Source organism: Pygoscelis adeliae, unplaced genomic scaffold (genome assembly GCF_000699105.1).
Source record: "Pygoscelis adeliae isolate BGI_AS28 unplaced genomic scaffold, ASM69910v1 Scaffold171, whole genome shotgun sequence".
NCBI lineage: Eukaryota > Metazoa > Chordata > Aves > Sphenisciformes > Spheniscidae > Pygoscelis > Pygoscelis adeliae.
In genome coordinates this window covers 2,252,184-2,273,815 of record NW_008824186.1, presented here as the reverse complement: position 1 = coordinate 2,273,815, position 21,632 = coordinate 2,252,184, and the positions used below count along the sequence as shown (strand labels likewise).

The window sequence follows — 21,632 nt, the reverse complement described above, 5'->3', positions numbered from 1 at the left end:
TTTTAATCACAGCCATGATTAAGAGTTCTGTTCAAAAGGTGTGTTGACTATGAACTACACTAGTGTTTTCCACAATTAGAAAATATGTAGATAAACTTTTTCATGCTACTTAAGTAGGAGTCTTCTAATGCCAAAAAGTTATTTTAGCCCAGAATTGGAATAATGTGTCTGTTCTCTTCTTTGGCTTAGAATGCTAAATATGTTTTTCATCTGGAAACCTCAACAAACCATCATGTCAGAGATTTTAAATCTACTTTAAAAAAATTATAGCAAGACAACATATTAATAATTGCCATCAGCAGAGGTTAAGTTCTTCCTAAGTAGAGTTAAACATGCACTTTCTGTGATGATAGGAGTTGCACAGAATATGTTTATGAAAACAGTTTTTGCACTTGTAAACTGTGGTTTGGCTAGTCTTGTGCAAGATGGGAGTCATTTGACTTTGATTTCAGCCATATTAATCAGGAGTGTTGTAGCTTCATGTTGCTACATTGCTAACAAAAGAACAAAATCTGGGAAGGGTCGTATTGGGCAGGGAGGGGCAGGCAGCAACCACTGATCGCAGTAGTAGGTAGTTTTCCACACGCTTCTCAGTTTCACTTGTATTGCATCTATGCTGTATGTTACATTGTCAGTATTCATAGCTTTTAACTGAAGCTGCTTTGTTTTGAGGTATTTTCAACATACAGCATGTTTTTGCCTAGATAGACCTTTTCAGTGAAGTTTGTTTTCTCTGGTAAGGAATTAAAAACTATCCAGCCAATCATATAACTGTACTAATTCAAGAGAAATACCATTACCTTCCAAAATAATCACAGGGACAAAATGAAACATTTCTTAAACTCTTCTCGGGACCCACAACTCATAGCCTGGTTCTTAACAAAATAGATTGAAGTAATTTTTTCTCTTTTTAGATTAAAGGAGAGAGGGAGATTTTTTTTCTCTAGGGGTGACGTGATTTACTGAAAAATACATAGCACAATTGAACTTAAATTGTAATAAATGGACCTAAAATACTGGAAAAAGATTGCAGAAGACATGCTATACTAAGCGATACTTCATCTTAATTACTGTTGTGTTTTCTTCTGTGGATATTTCTATTGTTACGTTAAGTTCATGCATTTTGGAAAGTCTGTTACAGAAGATGAAGTTCCTCATGTATCTTCCAGTTGAATACATATGTTAAACAAGAAAGCAGTGACTTTTTTTTTCCTAGAAAGCCAAAATGTGGACAGTGCCATGGTGTGAGCCTCTTGCTGAAGCTTGTTAATTTTAATAAGCCATGTTCTATGTACAACTTCCTAAGGAAAGATTTCAAAGGTTTTTTGTTGGGTGGGCATTTCTATTAGTGTTTTATTTGCAGTGATTTCTTTTACAATGCTACTGTATCTTCTTTATATTTATTATTCATAAGGATGTAAAATTTAGACCACCAATTTCTTGAATTCACCTTCCTGTTTTGTTGTGTGCAAGACTATACATTATACAAGATGCTGAGTAATGACTTCTTTCTTACTCACTGGTGTTTTGCAGATTTTCTAGTAATTCCTCCTTCTGTCTGTTTTTGCACATAAGTATGGAAAGACAAATATTAAAACAGTCTTTTGTTGGTAGTATTAAGTAGCATATGTACGTTTATCTGCTGTTCTGAAGAATGTGTAAATATACTTGGGGAACTAATAATGTTTCTAATTAAAGCTGTCATAGCTTTCACTGGACAAAGAAATACAACATATTTGCAGTAATGTGATATGATATATCCAGAAGAATGTATTTTGTGGCTTAGCAATCTTACTGAATTGATTTAATGAATCTTCACGTATCTGGTATATAGCTTTTATATTGACACATTAGTTTGATATTTAAATAATTTGTTTTGAATGACATTTATTAAAATATGTCACGCTATCTTTTTTATTTTTTTTCAAGTGAAAAAGTCAACAGTTAACAGTGATTGTAACAAAACTGTAAAATGCTTATCTTTTCAAGTTTGAAGCCAGTTTCCTAAGTGATATTAGTAATTATGGTATAGCCTAATATAACTTGATTTCTTTTAGATCAGCAAGTCAGTGTCAAAACTAATATGTATAAAAGCGTATAAAGTAATATCTAAAAAGGATTCTAATTTTTTCACGTTGAAAAGTGGGAGTTTCCTTTGGCTCTGGGGCATAGAGAAGAAGAATGTTCTTTCCTTTCTTGTTTTGTATCATCAGTTCTTATTGCTCACCTCTGTTAATATTAAAAATTATTAGGATATTGCCAAAGTTTTAATCTGGGACTTACAGTTACATTATCACAAGATATAAATGATAAATGTCCAAAAGTCATACAGCAAATGTTTTCATATTTCATGTGTATTTCTCTTTCCGTAATCCAATTTAAAAAGACATTACTCATCAGCAGATTGGAAACCAGATTCAGTGTTGTAACTTTGACTGTTGCATTTGCTTATTCACATAAACTACAACATTATTTCCTGTTGATCATGTCTGTAACTGTCAAATTGTTTTCTAAAGCTTTCATCTTTGTTATTTCTAGATGCTGATAGATACAGCAGTTTAATACAAACAGAGGTATACTAACTACAATATTTTGGTTTTGTTTAAGGTTTAGTTGTGGCCAAGATAATGCTTCTATTCTAACTCTTAGAACAGGTGTTTTTCCTAGAATAGTTGTTTTTAATATGTATTGTAATAGAAAAGAAGAAAAATAAATCTAGTTCCCATTTTACATTGCTAATCCTTGATAATTTGTTTAACTAAAATTTGGGTTTTTTTCTTCAGAAGCTGAAAAAGTGGCAGTTGTTACTGCTGCAGCCACCACCACTACTGCTGTAATAAAGCAGGAGTCTCCACAGACAACTGCTCCTGTAGTCAATGCGCAGGAGAAAGTGAATCCAGCTGACCCCTTAAAAGTAGCTCAACAGGATGCTGTGACTTCAGACCAATTGGCAAAAATACAGGCAACTGTTGCAATAGAAGGATGTACTGATGAGGAGAATACGGACAGTGGAGGAGAGGGCATGTACAGAGAACGTGATGAATTTGTAGTGAAGATTGAAGATATAGAGACACTAAAGGTAATCCGAATACTTGCTGTGGGGGAAAAAAAAAAAAAATCACAAAAAATCCTCCATGTGAATTTAGCCTCAACAAACTACCAAAAGGGGAAAGGCTGCAGATTAGTTTTGTGTTTCTATCCTAATGTTTCCTGGCTGCTGCCAAAATGCCTTAAAGGTGTCTTTCTAGTGCAGGTTATGAATATGTTTTGTATGTACATGACCCATTTTATACTACATACATAATAAAGTAAATCTGTGTGCTGGTAACCTCTGTTAGAACTTGGAATTACCTTTTATTAATATTAAAAAGCATAAATTTTTCACAGGCTGTTGACGACTATTTTTTTTTTTTTAAGATAGTAGTAGGCTTTCAAGTGTGAGGTGGTGAAGAAATGACCTTTGGACCTTTGCAAAAGATCTTGGAGTTGTCTCTTTTTCTTTTTTGGAAGAGGTTCTGTTTGCTATTCCAACAAGAAATGGCTTCCATAAGCAACCAGTACAGCTCTTCACATGGGTTTATGGGAATGTTCCTTGTTGTCTTTGATTTCTTGTTTTGTTTTGGTTTTGTTGCTTCTCTATTTTAAATTCTTCTGCATGTTTACCTTTCCTTTTCTTGCTATCATAGCCAGCAATATTCTTGCCATTAATTTCTAATACTTTTGATTACTTGTCTGTGTGTTCATCCTCTTGAGCTTGTGTTAAATGAATTCCTGTAGCTTTGTCACATAAGACAAGTGTTATCAGTTTTAAAATATTCCCTCGTCACTTACAGAACTGATTAAGTTTTGTTATGAGATGTTTTGAATTTTAAGCTTTGTGGTGTTTATTTCTTTAGTTATTTAAACAGTCATGAAAAAGGAACCAATACTTGATTATATGTTTTCCAAAAAGAGAGTTTTTGAGTTAGTAGTTTGTGTGCGGGATTTATAGAGAATTCTCATTAGAGCTAATAATTACAAATTTGTTTTTTAAGATAGTTTATTTCTCAAACCACATGAAGAAGAAAATCAACTCAAACTCATTTTTCTTTACGGTGAAGTTGAACTGAAAGTGTAAACTCTGGTTCACTAATTCATACTGAACTATCTCTTTTCACATTAGTGCAAGCATCATGCTGTAATGTACCTGGGCTTCTGCTACAGATCTCTAGGGACTTGCAAGCTTTTTGCTACTTGTTATGATTCTTGCGTTTTGTTTTAGAAAATAATTCATAGAGCAAAAGAATAAAAAATTGGAAAAATGTTATATTGTTTTAAAAAATAAAGTTCTGTGGCTCAGTTGCATGGTACACGAGTTAAGACATCACACCATAGGCAAAGCTGGTTGGCAGAACTTCATCACTGTGAAAGTAAAATTTGTAGATTGCGTTATACTTATTGTAGTTCGTGTCGTACTGTCTTGATGCAAATGGCAGGTAATAACTAAGGGTTTGGAACTTTGAATTACTTATTTCCATTTTATCCCTGGGTAACTTGATCAAAAAATATAATGCACAAACACACTTCTGGGAGAAAAACAAGTGCTGTTTTTAGCAAATGATTTTACATTCTTACAGGTTGCTTTGCAAACAGGAAAAGAGCCTCCAGCTATTTGGAAAGTACAGAAGGCTTTATTGCAAAAGTTTGTTCCTGAAGTGCGAGATGGACAGAGAGAGTTTGCTGCTACTAACAGTGTGAGTCTTAAAAATTCCTTAGGAAGCCTCATGGGAACTGATTTCCTTAATGGAAGTCTAGGAAACAAAATAAAATATGATTCTGACATACATTCTTAGCAAGCATCCTTGGGGGGTGGGGTGGGGAAAAAAGGTTTCTTGATTTCCTCCTACTCTAAAATTCTCTCTAAATATATTCATGGGCAGATTCTTTGCTTTCCAGCATGGGTTCTTTGGTATCATTCAGGCTGCGTGAAGGAAGAAGTTTTCACAACCAGAATAAAGTTAGTGGAAGCAGGCTTGTGAACCAACTGTTTTCCACAGTGGGAAGGATACAGATAGGATACAATTTCAACAGGCAGCCTTTTGGCAGGCAGATAGTCCTTTTGGGATAACACATGGGGAGGATTAAATACAGGGAGAAAATGAAGCCCACAGAGTACCTCTTGCCTTATTTTCTTACTTTAAATATTATGTGGAAATCCATTGGAGAATTTCTCTTAAATTATAAATGCTGTAGGATGGCTCATCTTTGTATGTAAACAAGTTGTTTTTAAACTGACTTTTTTCCTCAGTATTTAAATTTTTAATTGTTAAACTGAATAATTTTACTTAACAGAAACACTTGTGTATTTCTTTTTTTATTTTTAGTATCTTGGGTATTTTGGGGATGCAAAAACAAAATATAAACGAGTGTATGTGAAGTTCATTGAAAATGCAAACAAAAAGGAATATGTCAGAGTATGTTCAAAAAAACCACGAAGCAAGCCTATACAGTCAGCAAGGTATTTTATTTCTTTTTTTTTTTTCATTTTGCCATATTGCTTTAATATAAAGAGCACCCCTCTTTTAATAAACAAGACTTATAACTCAGGATTATGTTAATTCAGCTTTAAGTTGAAAACTGTGTGTTTTGCCTTAAGAAATGAGCTATAAATTACTGCTGTATCAAGACTTCCCTACCTTGAATCTGTGGATTGCAATAATAATTTGTTTCAGAGGTGTTAGAGCTCCACACGCTATTTCTTTCTGTCATCTTTTGCCCTGTTACTCAGCATAAGGATAGAAGCCTACAGGTGTAATGATTTTAAATTTTTATGTGGTGTTTTCTCCTATCCTGTGGACTTTGCGTGTTAGGTATGTTTTTCCGGATTGCTTCCATGACTGTCCTGTCCCAGTATCCTAGAAGTACCTTGCTTTCTTCTCAATCCTGGAAAGTTAATTTCAAAACAAAAGTTCATTGTTGAAGTTGGTTGTCACAAGGATGTTTTTCCTTCTTTTGTATGTCCTTGCACACTGAGGATATTTTATTTTTCTTGTTGCACCTGCCCTACCCCCCTCACCCCACCCCCAAAAGCCTTACCACTTTGAGTCATCCCATGTAACCTCTATCCATGCCTTAAAATCAGTAATTCCAGTCGTATTGCTTTTAAACCACCAACAAGGATAAATAAAACCCAAGCAAATCTGTCACTCTGGAGAGCTGCGTAAAGAATGCAGGGCAAACATAGTATGGTTTTGATTATTCTAGTAAATATACTACTGGTCCTGCAAAATGTTAGGACTGTAAGCATCTCTCACACAGGCACTTTGGCTGTCTCTGAGATTTCCTCTGTCACTTTCCTTCTGACAAGGTTTTCACTTCAAGTCATTCACTTGCTAAGGGTTTTGGTATTGCGTTTTGTGTTGACCTTTGATTGTGCTTTTGGAAAAGATTGCGGATTCTGTGTTGTACAAACTCTGTCATGCTTTAATGCTTAGCTTATTTTATTTTCTCACAACTTCAGATGATATCTGAAGCTTTTCTCTCTCTATGGCTTTTCAATAATTGTAATCTAATGCAGATATGTTTTCTGTATCAGATGTTAGTAAACAGTAATGTAAAAAATTACAGTGCTCTTCATTCAAGAAACGGCTGGGTTTTTAAGTCCAGTTTGCTCTCAAAGAAAGCAATGCCATCAGATAATCAATTTTATAAAATGATCGTGATCTACTTAAAACTAGCTAGGATTTTGATGCTCTTTTTTTCTTGGGCTACAGAAGACTGTTCCAGAACCTGTTCCTCCAGTGCTGTGAAACAATTCTGTCTTTTAGCCAAAACATGATCATGATTAGCTTGTATCCATATATTCTCCTCTCAGTACTGTTTTTGACTTTTATTTCTGTCTTTCCCTGGTGTTTTTACTGCATGATGTATTTCTGGAGAGCAGTCAGATTCCACCTCTGTCTTCGTTTCACTAAGCTGGATTAATCAAGGTCTTTCAACTTCCTGATCATCTAAGGCAGGCTTTCCATTCCTCTAATCATCCTAGTATCTATTGTCTCCATCCATTTCAATTTGAAATCTTCATCTCTGACAGATGACTAGAATTATTCACAATATTCTAGAAGATACTAACAATGTTTCTACTGTACATTTCACTGCTTTACCATTTGAACTTTCCTCATTTGGACAAAAAATCTTGCCTGGTGCTTCCCAGAATTATATTCCCCGCCATGTTCTCAAAACTGCATTGCATTATTAGTCCTAAAGTACATAACTTTGTATTTATGATACTAAGTTTCCTGTTTGCTTTCCTGTTTTGGGTGGTGGGAAGAGAAGGGAGGGGAGTTGTCTGGTTTCGTATTCCAAGATCCTGCATTTCCTGCGTTTTTACCTCGTTGATATTCTCTCATCTTTGTATTGATACAATATCCCAAATTAATTTTGTCAGTGAATCTTATTGATTACTAGTATTTGTTCAAGTCTGTCAAATCTGATTTTTTCATTACGTAATCAATTTCAATATTAGCTCCAATCTCCTATAGCTCAGAAATTCTGCTAACATTGGGCAATTTAAACTTTCTATGCCTGTCTGTCTAGTTATAAAATTGGAATACTATTTAGTCATAGGCAGTTGAGAATAATTGTTAAACATTGTTTAAAAAATGTGTATTGTGTATGACCTAATTCCTAGTTACATGTGACAATGAAATAAGTATATATAATCCATGGGGTATATATTCTGATTAAATAAGGCTATAGCTATTTTATTAATGCCAAAACTTTTGTGGTAATTATTTTCATAAAGATCATCTTCATAATATTGCAGAACTATTCATTGCAAACCTAGTAGTAGCAACAACAAAACGCCTGATCCACCAACCCCCAAACCAACAGCAACAAAAGTCTCTTCTGTGAAACCCAAAGCTAAACAGCCAAAGGTAAAGGCTGAACCACCACCAAAGAAAAGGAAGAAGTGGAAAGAAGAGTTTTCATCTTCCCAGTCTGATTCTTCACCTGAGGCCCAGAGTGATGAGGATGGTGAGCGAGATATTGTTGTTAGCATCTAGGCCTATTTGAACTTAACTGAAAATAGTATTATAAAAATATGTTGCTTGATCTTGCAAATTTTTCTTTACTAGCCTCAGGAAAAAAAAAATTAAAATCTGGCAGTGCCACGCAAAATTTATTTCTTAAAACTTTTTACTTGATGTTTATGTATGAGCAAATGTGTGCAACTGAAGTTACCTCAAATGTAGTTTATCAATTAAATACATTTTTACTACTTGCTTTGTAAGACAGGTACAATTGCAGGAGAAGGAGCTGATTTGATTTTTGAATACATGTCAAGAATCGAATTCTTCATTAATTTTGCATTGCAATGCTATGTCATGTCTAAAATAACATTCCTGCAATGCCTGTCTGCATGCAGATGTGGGCAGAATTCAGATGTTACTGATGTTTTTTCAAAACCCAAGGAGAAGAAGCAGTTGACTTTTTGGCTGCTTCATTGCTTGTCTAAATGCCAGCTGTTCAAATGCAGCCTGCTGAGCAGGTTTGCTGTTAAGACATTTATGGTGTCTTGGAGCATTGAGATACGACATTTGCAGTAATTCTCCAGAACAGAAAGGAATTTTTGAAGTGTGCTATGTTTATAGAGATTACCTGTGGTAGCAGATGTACGGTGTTTTTTGCAGTTTTTTGTTTATTTCCTGTATGTTTGAAGTTAAACTGTGTAGTACCCGTGCTTTGTATTGTAGTATTTCCAAAGCACGTTGGCCTTGGTGACTTTAACCATAGATAAGCTACGGTTGGTGCACTGGAACAGTGCCTCTGCTGAAGGCAGCACCTTTGATATAACATTTTTCAAGCAAACTTACCTAAATAACCATTAATATGTACAACCGTCCACATTTAAAATTTCGAATAACTGATGATGATAGTCACCCATAGAAATGTGAATATCTGAGAAAGTTTAACAGCCTTGCTAGCTAAATTACTGCAAAATACTGGTATCGTACATGGAGCCTTCAAAAAGCTCCAGAATGCATACTAATACTGATGACTACTCCATGTGCATGTTTGAAATTGCTGTCTATGAAAAAGTAAAAGCTTCCTCAGAATAAGCACAATTATGCCTACATTGCTTCGCTGATAAAAATTGCTTTACGTGTTTTTTGGACCATTGGGTGGGATTGACTTTGAGAGTATGCAGGCTTCTAAGTGATACTAGTGCTTTTGAATGTTTTTCTGTTGGACGACTTTGAGTTTTGTGGTTTTAGGAATTACTTGCATTGACATGAAACCTGCGCTTAGGGCACTTTGCTTGACTGAATTTATTCATTATCCCTTTTCTCTAGACTTTCAGCTACAATAATAGAAAAACGTTTAAATTCCCTAAAATATGATAATCTAAATCCTGATAGTTACAAGTTATTGTACGTATTTCTACAAAAAATTGTATCGTTTGTACCAGTTTTGGTGTTTGTACCTGGTTTTGGCATGCAAGCAGTCTGAGTATTATTTCTGATTGTACAGAGTTTTAATCTCTTGGGATACCAGTAGAGGTCACTTGTGTTTTAAGAGAGAAAGCCTTTAGTTTTGAAAAACGCAAATATTTGCAGGATGTTCAAGGAAAAAAATCACTATATTCTGATTAATTTTCAGAGCTTGTACCTCCAGCTCCCCTTGTTACTCGCTTTTTGAATACAAGAGCTATGAAAGAGACTTTTAAGAGCTACATGGAGTTGCTTGTTAGTATTGCCTTGGATCCAGACACAATGCAAGCCTTGGAAAAGAGCAATGGTACAGTATGTTTAACATTTGTATGTTTTAATTAGATTTTAAGGTTATTAATCAGTAAGGCAAATGTTTTCTTTTTTTAAAAAAAAGGAAAAACAAAAAACCCCACCAAACTTTTAGCTACATGCCCACATCTGAAGAACACTTTACGCAGATTACTTACACGTGTGTGCATATATGTATGTATATTTGCGCTATCTCTTTGAATAATCAAAGTAATTTAGAAATACTGTTCTGTCTGCTTTGTTACGTTAGGCTTGTGCTGTGAATGTCAGAACTGAGCTCTTTGTTCCTGCTGTTACTATCTTTCAAAATCTTAGCAAACATTTATTTCAAATTACAGTGTTTCAAGCGTGCGTTTACTCTCTTATGAAGAAATACCCTTATAAGTAGTTCTGGTTCTTGCTACTATTAAAAATTCTGCTTTTCAAACTCTGAAACCTTAAAATTCTGATCAAAGACAATTGATCTCCTCACTACTTTGAGGAGAAAATGTCTGGACTTATTTACCATAGTGGACTCCAGGATACAAAAGGCAAAACGGTTCTGTTTTTCAAAATCTAGCAAAACACTCATGTGTAAAGATAAAGGTCCCAAAAGAGCAGTCATCTCAGATTATTTATTTGCAGGCTGTTGTTTTGTACAATATTCTGTTTGCCTGTATTTAAGAAAAATATTTTCTAGCTCTTCTTTCCTGGTTTGCTCTGGTTGTGCATCAATGCACACTTGCTTCAAGGTTTCATACCCATGCATTATGTCAGTAGTCCCACTAAAAGCAAAGAAATTGGCTTTATAAATAAAAGACTTCTTACTGAGCTGTAAATTTTCATTCATGGCTACGTGCCTGTGTTCAAATGTATGTTGTGCAATTTACAGTGGTTTATCAGATAACTTACCAGTAAGCACTTTCCCCAGTTTCTTTTGTTATAAATGCCAGCAGCGTCATCTCTTGTAATATGGAATAGTGAACGTCAAAAACACATACTTGTCTTCATAAAACTGCCAGTTGTGTTGCACAGAAGAGGATTATCTAGGAAATGGTTTGAAATTGTCTCTAAGATTTATGCGCTATATTGCTCTATCTTAATTTTTTCCTTTCAACAAAGAAAAGTCAGAGAAGGAGCAGCAATTAAACTGTATAATATCTAGACCAGTTTAGCAGGCTGATCCAAAAAAAGATTTTTTTTCTCTTGTGTTTGAAATTAGTTTATGTGCATATTGCATTATTTTTTACGTCCACGTTTTACGTTAATGTGTAGAAGTATAGATCGAATAGGAATCTCATTACTGTGTGTCTCTTAATAATCAACTGCTGCTTTTTTTTTTTTAATGTATCTTTTAGATGAGCTACTTTTGCCTCACATGCGAAAAATTGATGGCATGCTGAATGACAATAGGAAAAGGCTGCTTTCCAAATTACGCTTGGATCATTCTTTCAAGGTATTCTCTTTTAAATTCTAGGATTTTTAAAGTAATGTTACAAGTAAGTCATTGAATGCATACCATGCAGGCACAACTTAAAACCCAGAAGGCAAATTTGTAACAGAAGTGAATGTGGATTTGAAAGAGATGCTATAAATTCAATGCTTGTATGTGGCATTTGGAGAACGTTTTGTGATGGAGGAGTTTATACTGCAAAGGTAAAGTTCTAGTTTTGCTGCCCATGCTTTCTGATTCATTTTCAAGCATTTTTTAAGCTTCTCAAGTTTGCCAAAAGAAAATGTTTGCTGTCCTTCTAGAGCTTTTGGTTAAGTGATTGTATTGCCTAAAAATCTTCATAAACTTTTACATGAAATAGCTATGCTGTGGAGCAGATGTCTGAACTTCTTTGAAGTAGAGAACATGATCAGAGTAGTTTAAAACCAGGACAGAGGGACTTGCGAACAACTCATTTGTGCATTCTTTCATGTATCTTGAAAAGTGTGGATAACAAGCCCATATTACAGCAACTTTGACACAGTAATAAAAACCAGGTCTGGAAGTGGACGGGGAAGAGAGCAGCCATACCTTCTCAGCAGAGAGAACGTAAACAGGAGGATACTCACTGTGGTTCTTACCGTTCCCACCTACCCTCCAAGCAACAGTGCAGATTTCGAAAGTGCAGTAAAGTGAATTAAGGTTATTTTCACTCATGTCTGAGAACTAGTTGTTGATGTCTGTAATCAGACTGATTATTTCTTCCTGTAACAGTTTTGAGACCAACAACAGTAGAGTAGACCTGTCTGTAAACACCATCAGACCAAACTTGCTCTTTCACCTGTCTTTCTCCTGTCCCCTTATGTCCACAGTACAGAGACGCTTCTTGGAGAATTAGTTGTCTCTCTGTACTGCTGTGTGCTTATTTTTGAGAGGTAGGTGAGGAGGGAGATAATATCAGACATGACAGTTCTGCTTTTTCATCGTGAAATCTTTAAAAGATCTTTTTCCCCACAGCCCATTCCTGGTAAGTCTTGTGGGACACTAAGTGACCTTGTTTCAGGGATGAGAACATCATCAACCAGTGAAACAGCTGTAATTCACACGATTCTTGAACTTTTTATTGTTAGTTATGCTGTTTTCCCAATAGCTGTACAATTTGTACCTGCTTGAACAGAATTTCTTGTGGCTTCTTCCTTACAGTAGGAAGGCATGGGGAGGGCTGTGTAGTTTCAAACCATACACAGAGCCTCAGAGAGGTAGCATATATTAACCCTCCATTTTTGTTTTTCTTTCGTGGTGAGAGTTTTGTGTTAATAGTTATTTCTATAGCTGCTTCTTTTAGACCTGTCTATGCAGAGAAGATAGGCCACATTAAAGCAGAATACGAATTTGTAGAATTCTGGTTACATTCACAGTACATGCAAAGTGAGAGGTAACTTATTTTGTTTTGTTTCCCTGTTTAAGGGAAAAAAAACTAATATAATCTTCCGTAATACTAACATGTAATTACAGCTGCTTATTCAGTTGAAGTTCATAACTAATATAATAGCTTTGCTATTTGCTGTTCACTTAGAAGCAGATTATGTATCACATCTAAAGTTAGCTGAAGCCTGTATTTCACAGTATGATCTGCAAGAAGTTTATGGAGTTAACGGATGTAAGGAAGGGATCTACTTGTGATGTAAACTGTGAGATAAAAAGCCTTTTATGTTTGCCTTCTGGTATGAAGGTACCAACTTGTGTCATCCTTGGGTCAATATTTTGGATAAAAATGAAACGCCTGTTTGTTGTCATAAGTGTTTGTGTTGGTTAGGAAAATGTGTTTGATAGTCTTTAAGATTCAGGTTAATCTGACGATTAATACAGGAGGGTCTGCTTCTGTTCCAGCTTTGATCAAATGACTAGTTCAGATATTAGAGCTGAATGAGGTACTGAAGCAAGCAATAAGTGAAAATTATCATTATCGTTCATGAGTATCATTCAGTTTGAATATTTTTACTATCCTGCATTGATAAGCATGGATGAATTTAACATGTTTTTATCACTGGATACAGTTAATATGGGATATTTTAGCACTGTATTATGAACCAAACACTGAAGTTAGCAGTCAGTGTTTGGTAGTTTTGCCTGTAACATTCTTTATAGTTCTAACAGTTTATTGTGTCCTTTGGGTTATGGTTTTTTATAAACAAAATTAGAAAATATTACTGTTGCTTTAGTTGAAGCTCAGTAAATGAAGCATTTTAGCCGAAATGTATGAATGTAATTTGGAAATAATCATCACCATTTTATGTCTTGTGCTCTCAAAGATGCGGGAATCACTAGTATTTTCTTCTTCGTTCCAATTCAAATTTGTCTGTTTTAGGTCAGTGGTCCGGCCATGTAAACTGTTCTGGTTAATAGGAATTCTCCAGAGGAAGGCAGAAGTGGCCAAAGCCCCTTGACACTCAAAGTCAACCTGCTGGAAGGCTATTACAGTGGATAGAAAATAATTTAAACCTGTTGAAGTTGCTGTTCCAGTTTGAAAGCATTGCAATGAATATTGTATATGGACAGGTTAGCTAGTCGAGGTTACTGCTACCACTATGCAACGACCTCTCTGCAGTAGCTTTTACAGCTTTTTACTGAGAGGGTTTTTTTATAAAGCGAAAAATGGCTGATGTATATAAAGTGCTAAGGAAGTATAGGCAGGGGAGGTTGTTGAATTATAGTACTGCTTGTTAAAAGAAAATACAAAAATATAGTCAACTTCATATTTTAAGCCAGTAGTCCAAATTAGGCCCTTAAGCTGCAGCATTGATACATTTTTCTGTATGCCTGATTTTTTCCCTCATGCTGGAGTATAATACAAAGATATATATGTTCATTTAACTTGAAATACTTTTTTTCAGGACCAGATTATATAGCACGACAGAACTATTTCAAAGCAGCCGCTAACATAATGCTGTATTTGTACAACAAAGTTGTATTCAAATTTACTCATGGAAATAATGTAGAACTGAAGCTGGTAGAAACGCAGTTCACTCCCATGAGTTAGTATGTCTTAAAAACTTGTGCTTTTTTGAACCAGCCATGTACTTCACTGTGCATAAGCTTTTCTACCTTACAGATATGATAAAATGCAATTAATTTGTACTTTGCAAAAGCTGGGACAAAACATATAAAGATATTTAGGCATCTAATCCCTGCTACAATTGGCAGATTTCCAGTGCCTGACTAGGCATTAAGTACTTAGGCATCTCCAAGTAACTTGGCCTTAGAGATTCTTGGGTAGAAATGGAATGGAAACCATTTTAAAAGGTAAAAATTGCCTAGTGGAGCCTTTTTTTGCTCTTTGTAATGAGAGCATCACAGATGATAATCTGAGATGCAATAAAAGTATCTTCTCATCTTGAAAAATCATAGTAGTCAAGAACAGGTGGCCATGCTTTTCAAACTGTATATGGTTGCTTGTTCTGATAAAGACCTTTTTTCAGGTCTTTGTGGAAGAATAAATTGTTTTATAATTGGCTGCACTCTTAACTTTTCAAAGAAAAATGGCCAATTTATCAGCAGTCTGGGTGGCTGGCCATTCTTGAATTTTTCATAATCCTTTTTCTTTATACGCTCTGTTCAAAGAACGCTTTGGAAAACTTTCCTGAACTGACAGTGATCACTCGGGATTCTAAGACAAAAAGTGGAGGAACGTCTGTGTCTAAGATCAAAATGAATGGTAAAGCTTACAACAAGAAAACACTGAGGGCTTCTAAATCAACCACTAAATTAGCACAGGTGAGTGTTCAGAGGGTTTATTGCTGCCAGCATCTGACTTCTAATATGATAACTACATTTACATAAAACACTGCTTCATGTATTAAGTTTTTTGGTAGATTATCAAAATATAAAATCTTTGTTGAGTGAGGTGCTTTTTCTGTAGCAAGGGAATGTTAAAAAACATTTAAATCAGTATATTAAGTCATTGTTTTAACTAATCTGTAAAACACAGTTATATTCCAGTAGGGAGACAAAGTATAATAAATCACTTCATAATTATTCCCCCATTTAAGTTCTATGTTTAGACCCAAATGCTCTAATCCTGTATATTTATACAGGAAGACTTCTGTAGCAACCACTCAAGCTTGCAGGAAGATGAAGGAGTAGTATGCTTCCCTTACGCAGGCAGCAGTTGGTAGGTGTAGTTGGATGGGAAGGGGGAGGTGAGCTCTGCTGTTGCTGTGCTTCTCACCCGTTGTAGCATGCCAGACAGCAGAGCCTCTGCTAGAGCCCGCTCTGCTTCTGTCACCACCAGAGCAAGGACTGAACTTCAGACCCCGTTCCTGCGTGGCAGTCAGCCTCCTGGACTGTTGCTGGAGCAGCAACATTTTGCCTTCAACAGTGCAAGTTGTGGTAAAATCACTGTGTAGCTCGTAATGGTAACAGTTTCTTAAACTTCCTGCAAAATCTCTAAAGTAAATGATACGATGGCTTCTAGATCAAAAATGAAAAATTAATATTGTAAAACCTGAGACTAGATAACACTTTTTAAAAATTCAGTTCTTTTTTGCTCCTTTCCTCATTTCCAATGACAGGATGAAGCTGTGTATCTTAAATTTAAAAAAAAGCAAGTTTTAAAAAGTAACGTGGTGAAGCTTGAGATGTACACATTGTTTATTTCCATAGTATTCCTAGGGAACACTATAACTAGATTTTGCTAGGTACTGGCTCATATAGGCTTACCTCCCAGTAGTAAATAGTGGCTAGACAAATGACCTGTAAATACAGCCCACACTCATATTTCTTGCCAAAGTAACATGAGTGTTAGGTAAGTATAGATCAGCTTTTCTGAAGCACAAACTATATGCTTTTTCACAATGATACCCATCAGTCTGGTAGAAAAATAGTTCAGCTTTGGTAATTCTTGCACTAGTTCTTGAGAAGGGGGTGTCTTGCCTGTTTTAGACTTGCAGTGCATTCAGGAGGGTTGAAAGTGTTCTTAAACCTAGTTTTGATAAAATAACTTGGTAGGGAAATTGGAGATAGGAGATAATTGTGATGTAATATAAATTACAGTGTACCAAAATATGTCAGAGCAATTATTTGAATGAAATACACCATTTCTGAATTGTTGAAAACAAATTTGTTTACATAAGAAAATGTCTATCATATCTCTGTCTTGAAAATAACATGAATTTACCTAAAATAACTGTTCTTTTTCCAGGAGTTTACGGTAGATCCAGAAAAAATACAGTTGTATTCTTTGTATCACTCACTCCATCATTACAAATATCACATATATCTAACATGTAAAGAAGAGGTAAGTATTGTTATCTTTGAGACACTTTTACGTTCTTTGACGAAATTTATTGAGGGAATTGAGTCCAACTCGAGGGGCTGTTCTCTTCTTGGTAAATGAGTATGGACTGTGGCCTCCTATTTTAATTAATTCTTTGTGGCAAAGAAAGGGGTATGCTGAGCACATCTGTTGCCCCTAATGGGCACTGCTGCCGAGAGCATTCAGGTATGAGGCTTACAAGGTTTGTGTGAAATCAGTTTCCCTCAGGATAGGTAAGCATTCTTCACTGTTGTCTAAAATAGACAAAACAAATTTTATCAGTGTGTGTAGCTCCTCAGATCTAGAAGCTACTTTTTGTCTTAGAATGCCTAATCCTTTATTTTTTCTGCAAATCCTTGGTGGAAATATTCCAGGTAGCAGAAATACGAGAGTTGAGCTCTGGCTCACTTGTTCAGAAATGCATTTTCGGGGGCATTTTCCCTTGTTTTTAAAGCTTGAAGGTTTTCTTCCAAAGAATGTTCGTATTTAACTGCAGAATATTATAAAAATGAAAATTCTGAAATGCTGGCAGCCTAACATGTATATGTCTATGCATCTCTCTCTCTCCCCCCCTTCTCTTTTTCTAAATAGATTTCTTCTGTTCAGAAGAAGAGTGCAGATCTAGGACAGGAAGAGATTGTGCAGCTGTGCATGAAAAATATAAAATGGGTGGAGGATCTTTTTGAAAAGTTTGGTGAACTTTTGAATCGTGTCCAGCAGAAATGCTCATAACAAAAATGTATCCCAAATCTCACATTTTTCTACGGCACTAACCTGATGGAACAGAAAGCTCAGAGGGAGGCTCTGATTTCTTTTACAATGCCAGACTGCGTTCTTGTTTGTAGCCATTTTTATTTCTCTTTATGGAACTTTGTGCCTTGGCTCTTGCTAAGGAAAAGTGATGCTGCCAAGGAAACCAGTCCTTTGGAGATGGAACTAAGTGTAAACCTAACCACATTTTTAACCTGAAGAATTATTTTCTATTTTGTAAACTACTGGATAACTTAGTTTTATTTGCAGAAATGTTTTTGACAAGTGATAAAGCATGCACTACATATACTTTTTTCTTTATTGCTAAAAAGATAACAACACTTAAAATACTACAGATTTTTCCATCCCTGACTAAGCAACAGAAAAGTCAGCGTTGGGGTGAACTAATTTTTACATGTCTGGCCACCAAATTTAGAGCTTTGTACATTTTGTGAACAGAGCTGGAGTGACATCAGTTTCTGCATACGTATATTGCCATCATAAAATCCAGAAATGTCATTATGCTTTATGGACTCCTTTTACTATTGTCATGTTCAGGAGACTGAACATGGAGTTGGTGCAATCCTATGACTGCTTTTTGTGTCAAATTATATTGTAATGAAAGACAATGACCTTAACTATTTTCCCTGTTTTGAAGAAAAAAAATATTTTCCTTTATACTGTGTTTTTTTTTCTTTTGGAAAAAAAAAATTCAATTGTACATTTTATCTCACTAATAGTTGTATTTTTCACAGAGAAAATATTGTGGTTAAAATTGTTTCATGTATCTTTGTAATACACTTTCCATTGTTTTCAGTAAATCCTATTCATTTATATGTTGATTTCATATTGTAAACTATATATCTCGAGGTAACCCTTTTGTTTATACAGGTTTGCTTCAGTGTTAACCAGAATAATGCATACTAGACTAGTTTTGCTTTAAGTGTAGTTGTGTTAGACACTGCAATTATTTTCTGATACGTGAAAATAAATTTCTTACTAAACTAGCACTTGATTAACCGAGAGTTTAAATGAAGAGCTACTACACTTTATCTTCGTCAACAAAGATTGATGATTGAATAGACTATATGCAGTGTTAAACACAGCTTACATAATTGTTTGTAGAACTGGCAGTTGCAGAGCTGTTCTCTTTTTGGTGCCTTTCCAGTCTTCAGACATCTTTGTAGCTTTTTTCCCCCTCCAGTTTGTAAACAGTTAGTAGTGCCACTAGTCACACTCAGACAATGAATGTAATGGGCTCTAATCAGGAGAACATTTTCTTTAAATTTGCCAACGGAATGCCTTACTGAGTCATTCGGAATGGATATGTACTCTACTGGCGTCCTAAAAAAAATAGTCATGTTGGTCTTTTTTCAGATAATGTAGAAAAAAATTCATTCCTTTATCCTTTCACTGCCACTTAGTGCCTTAATTTCAGCCAAGAAAGCAGGGTTCACTATTCATTGGCCAAATGAAATAATGTTCATTGCCATGTGACCTTTTTTCCTGTTATCTGTTTTGATCCTATTTAGTTGTTAAATATTCATTAGACTGTAGAACTATAAAGAGTTTAATGAATACATGTGAAAATGAAATGATTTGATCTTCAGTAATCAAATAGAAGTTTGAATATAAAAGTATGTACAGAATTTTAGCTGATTAGTTTTAGAACCTTGTAGGATGTTTACCGTATTTCCAAAGCTTTTTATCTTTTAAAAGCAATAATTCTTTACAATTTGTATGCAGACTACAGTGAACAGAAATGGGTATGTGCCCTTGCCTTTTTTAAAGCCTCTTCATAGTGGTTTTTCTTTGAAAAGGGAGGTCACTATCATGTTAATAGATGCATTGTGCTACTGCTAGGTCTACTATAATCAAGGAGAGCGAGATGGATTTTGGTTTAGGAAGAATGTGCAGATCCTTGGAGCAATCATGAAGCTAATTCATTTTCACAGTGAAGGGCAGACACAGGGTTGAAGAGTTGCTATTGTTTCAGTTGTACTGTGTTGAATCTGGTAGGAGCTAGAGTTCGTATCGTGCAACCAAACAGCAAAGTTACCAACATTGGTAGCCATCAGCTAAAATTAATTTAATGTAAATATGCACACTGGAGATATAGTAGAAATGTGCCTGGTATACTCTGTAATCGATAGTGGGTGTTCCCAAATTTACTTAGTGTATTCCCTTATTGGTGGGGGTGGTTGGCAGGATGTGTAGATTCATGAGAGGTATTTACTTGCCCAGGCAGAGTTCTGTTGTCACATTACGGTGATATGCACAGCACAGTTTGAGAATTCCTAATCTGTAGTTTTAAAAAGGATTAGGATGCAGACCGAAGGAACAATGAAGTTGGCTCCTTGATGGTATAGTAAAGAACTCGTCAGACTGTCTCTCACACATCCCTTCCTAATACGACTATGAAGCAACTGATTGAGAGAGGTCTCTGTGCTTTCTAAATGATTCCTATGCTGCTACTGTATACTTAACTCTAGATTTTTGAATCTAGAAGTAGCTTTAGGAAGCTGTTTGTTTTAATCCAAGTCCTTAGAGGCTGAAAAAAGAAATGAGAGGCTTTTGGAGTAGCTTGTCCGTATTTAAAAAGAAGGTAATTTTTGCAACAACCATTTAAAAAAACCCAGACAAAACAAAAAAAAGGCCAGGATGCTCTGCACTGCCATAGAAGGTGACCTGGCTTATTTTTGGCTGTTTTATTCCCAAGGCCAGTTAAACAAGCACTGTGCCTGTAGAATAAAAGTGACTACCCCAGACTATTGAAGATTGATATAGTGGAGCTTCCATCTTTGTCTTGGGCTGCAAAAATGGTGGCTGGGTTATTAGTTTACCAAATCAGAATAAGTAAAAACATGGAACTCTCAAGTGTGTTGAAGGATCATAAATCAAAATAAAGCTTTGTTAGTGGGATTGAAGAGGTTTTTTTATACTGAAGCAAACTTAGAAAAAAGTCTATGTACAAATTACTTTTTTGCACAAATACTTTGCTTTGTTTTGTTGCATTTTAGATAACTAATTCTGCACCCACACGTCAATCTTCTTTCTTTTTTTTTCTTTTTTATTTTCTTTTTTTTCCCCTTGAAGTGACGGTGAGGTCTTCATCCCTTAACATCTGACAGTGGAAATTGAGCACTCATTTGACTGCAAGAGAAAGATGCACTAGGAAAAAACAAAACCCTCCTTAGACTATGAATTAGCAAAACAGAAATTAAACTCATTGCACGATGAATTATTTGGTTTTGAATTCCACTATTTTTTCCTTTAGTGTGGCATCCCTGTTTACATTAGGTTTGTTTTTACTGACATACAGTATTTCTCTTAAAGGCAGGTTTTCTTTGAGATGCTACTTCCAAAGTTTTGCTAGCAAAAAATCTGAGACAAAATTTGATTGAAATACTGTTTCTGAAAATGGCTAAGGACTTTAGGGTCTTTGAAGTTCTATGACATGTATTGTATTCATGTATTGTCAAAATGAAATACTACTTTTTAAAAAGATCTTACAGGCTGTCTTCCAAGTAAATGATTTCCATTGGAAAATATATTTTAAATATTATTTAAATATTTACTACTATTTAAAACAATTTTAAAACAGAAAAGCTAAAACTATGGTCACAAAATGTCAGTGTGTCATCAATCATTTCTTATTTCGTTGCCAACACCTGACATTTGGTCTCTTGCCCTATTACATACCTGTGCATTACACAATGCACATTCTGCCATATCTTACTGTTTAAGCTAATATTTACATGTCATTGTTAATAAATGCATGTTTTTCTGCATATCTCCTCTACATATGGCAAAAATGAAGCTAGGGCTAATTAAGAGACACTTCATGCGTTCTTAGTCCAGATTTTCAGGTGGTCCGTAATACAATGTATGGAAATGTGAAAAAGGACAGTTTTGTACCATTCATGATGTTATTAACTAAACCCATTAAAGTGAAAACACTTTTTAAACAAAAACCTTATAATGCTTAGTCATTTATTATTAAAATATTAAGTCTTGAAAAGTTAGCTTGTTGGAAAAAATTGGCAATTTAGACTACATTTTCTGATCTCAATATGTAGAAATACAGTTCTAGGTTTGGGGTTTTTTTTTTCATTATATTGCATGGATTGAGCATGTCTGGTTTATCTGGGTTTTTTTACATTTGCGGGTTCTAAATGTTCTGAATTAATTTTTACAATGTATCTGCCAGGTCTTAAACTGATGTGATAAGTGAGGAGCCAGACAATTGGGGTAAGAGAGAGACTTCTGCTGTGATTCAGGAGTTTTTTAGGTATATTATTTTCTTTTGTTCTCTTTCTTGCTAATCTGGAGTATCATCTCTATGTACCTATGGGAAGAAATGGTGCTGTAGAGG

General features: G+C 35.1%; 1 protein-coding gene across 1 annotated transcript in view; it reads left to right on the top strand.

Annotated features, from left to right (window-relative positions):
* The window catches only part of QSER1 (glutamine and serine rich 1), a 41,562-nt gene extending 21,562 nt beyond the window's left edge, over positions 1 to 20,000 (top strand). The window contains exons 6-14 of the mRNA XM_009334501.1: positions 2,784 to 3,079; positions 4,617 to 4,733; positions 5,364 to 5,497; positions 7,805 to 8,016; positions 9,643 to 9,780; positions 11,120 to 11,217; positions 14,815 to 14,967; positions 16,394 to 16,489; positions 17,099 to 20,000. Of these exons, the coding sequence (XP_009332776.1) occupies positions 2,784 to 3,079; positions 4,617 to 4,733; positions 5,364 to 5,497; positions 7,805 to 8,016; positions 9,643 to 9,780; positions 11,120 to 11,217; positions 14,815 to 14,967; positions 16,394 to 16,489; positions 17,099 to 17,239 (1,385 nt within the window). The 3' untranslated portion in view covers positions 17,240 to 20,000. The remainder of the gene's footprint in view (positions 1 to 2,783; positions 3,080 to 4,616; positions 4,734 to 5,363; positions 5,498 to 7,804; positions 8,017 to 9,642; positions 9,781 to 11,119; positions 11,218 to 14,814; positions 14,968 to 16,393; positions 16,490 to 17,098) is intronic.
* Positions 20,001 to 21,632: the final 1,632 nt, after the last annotated feature.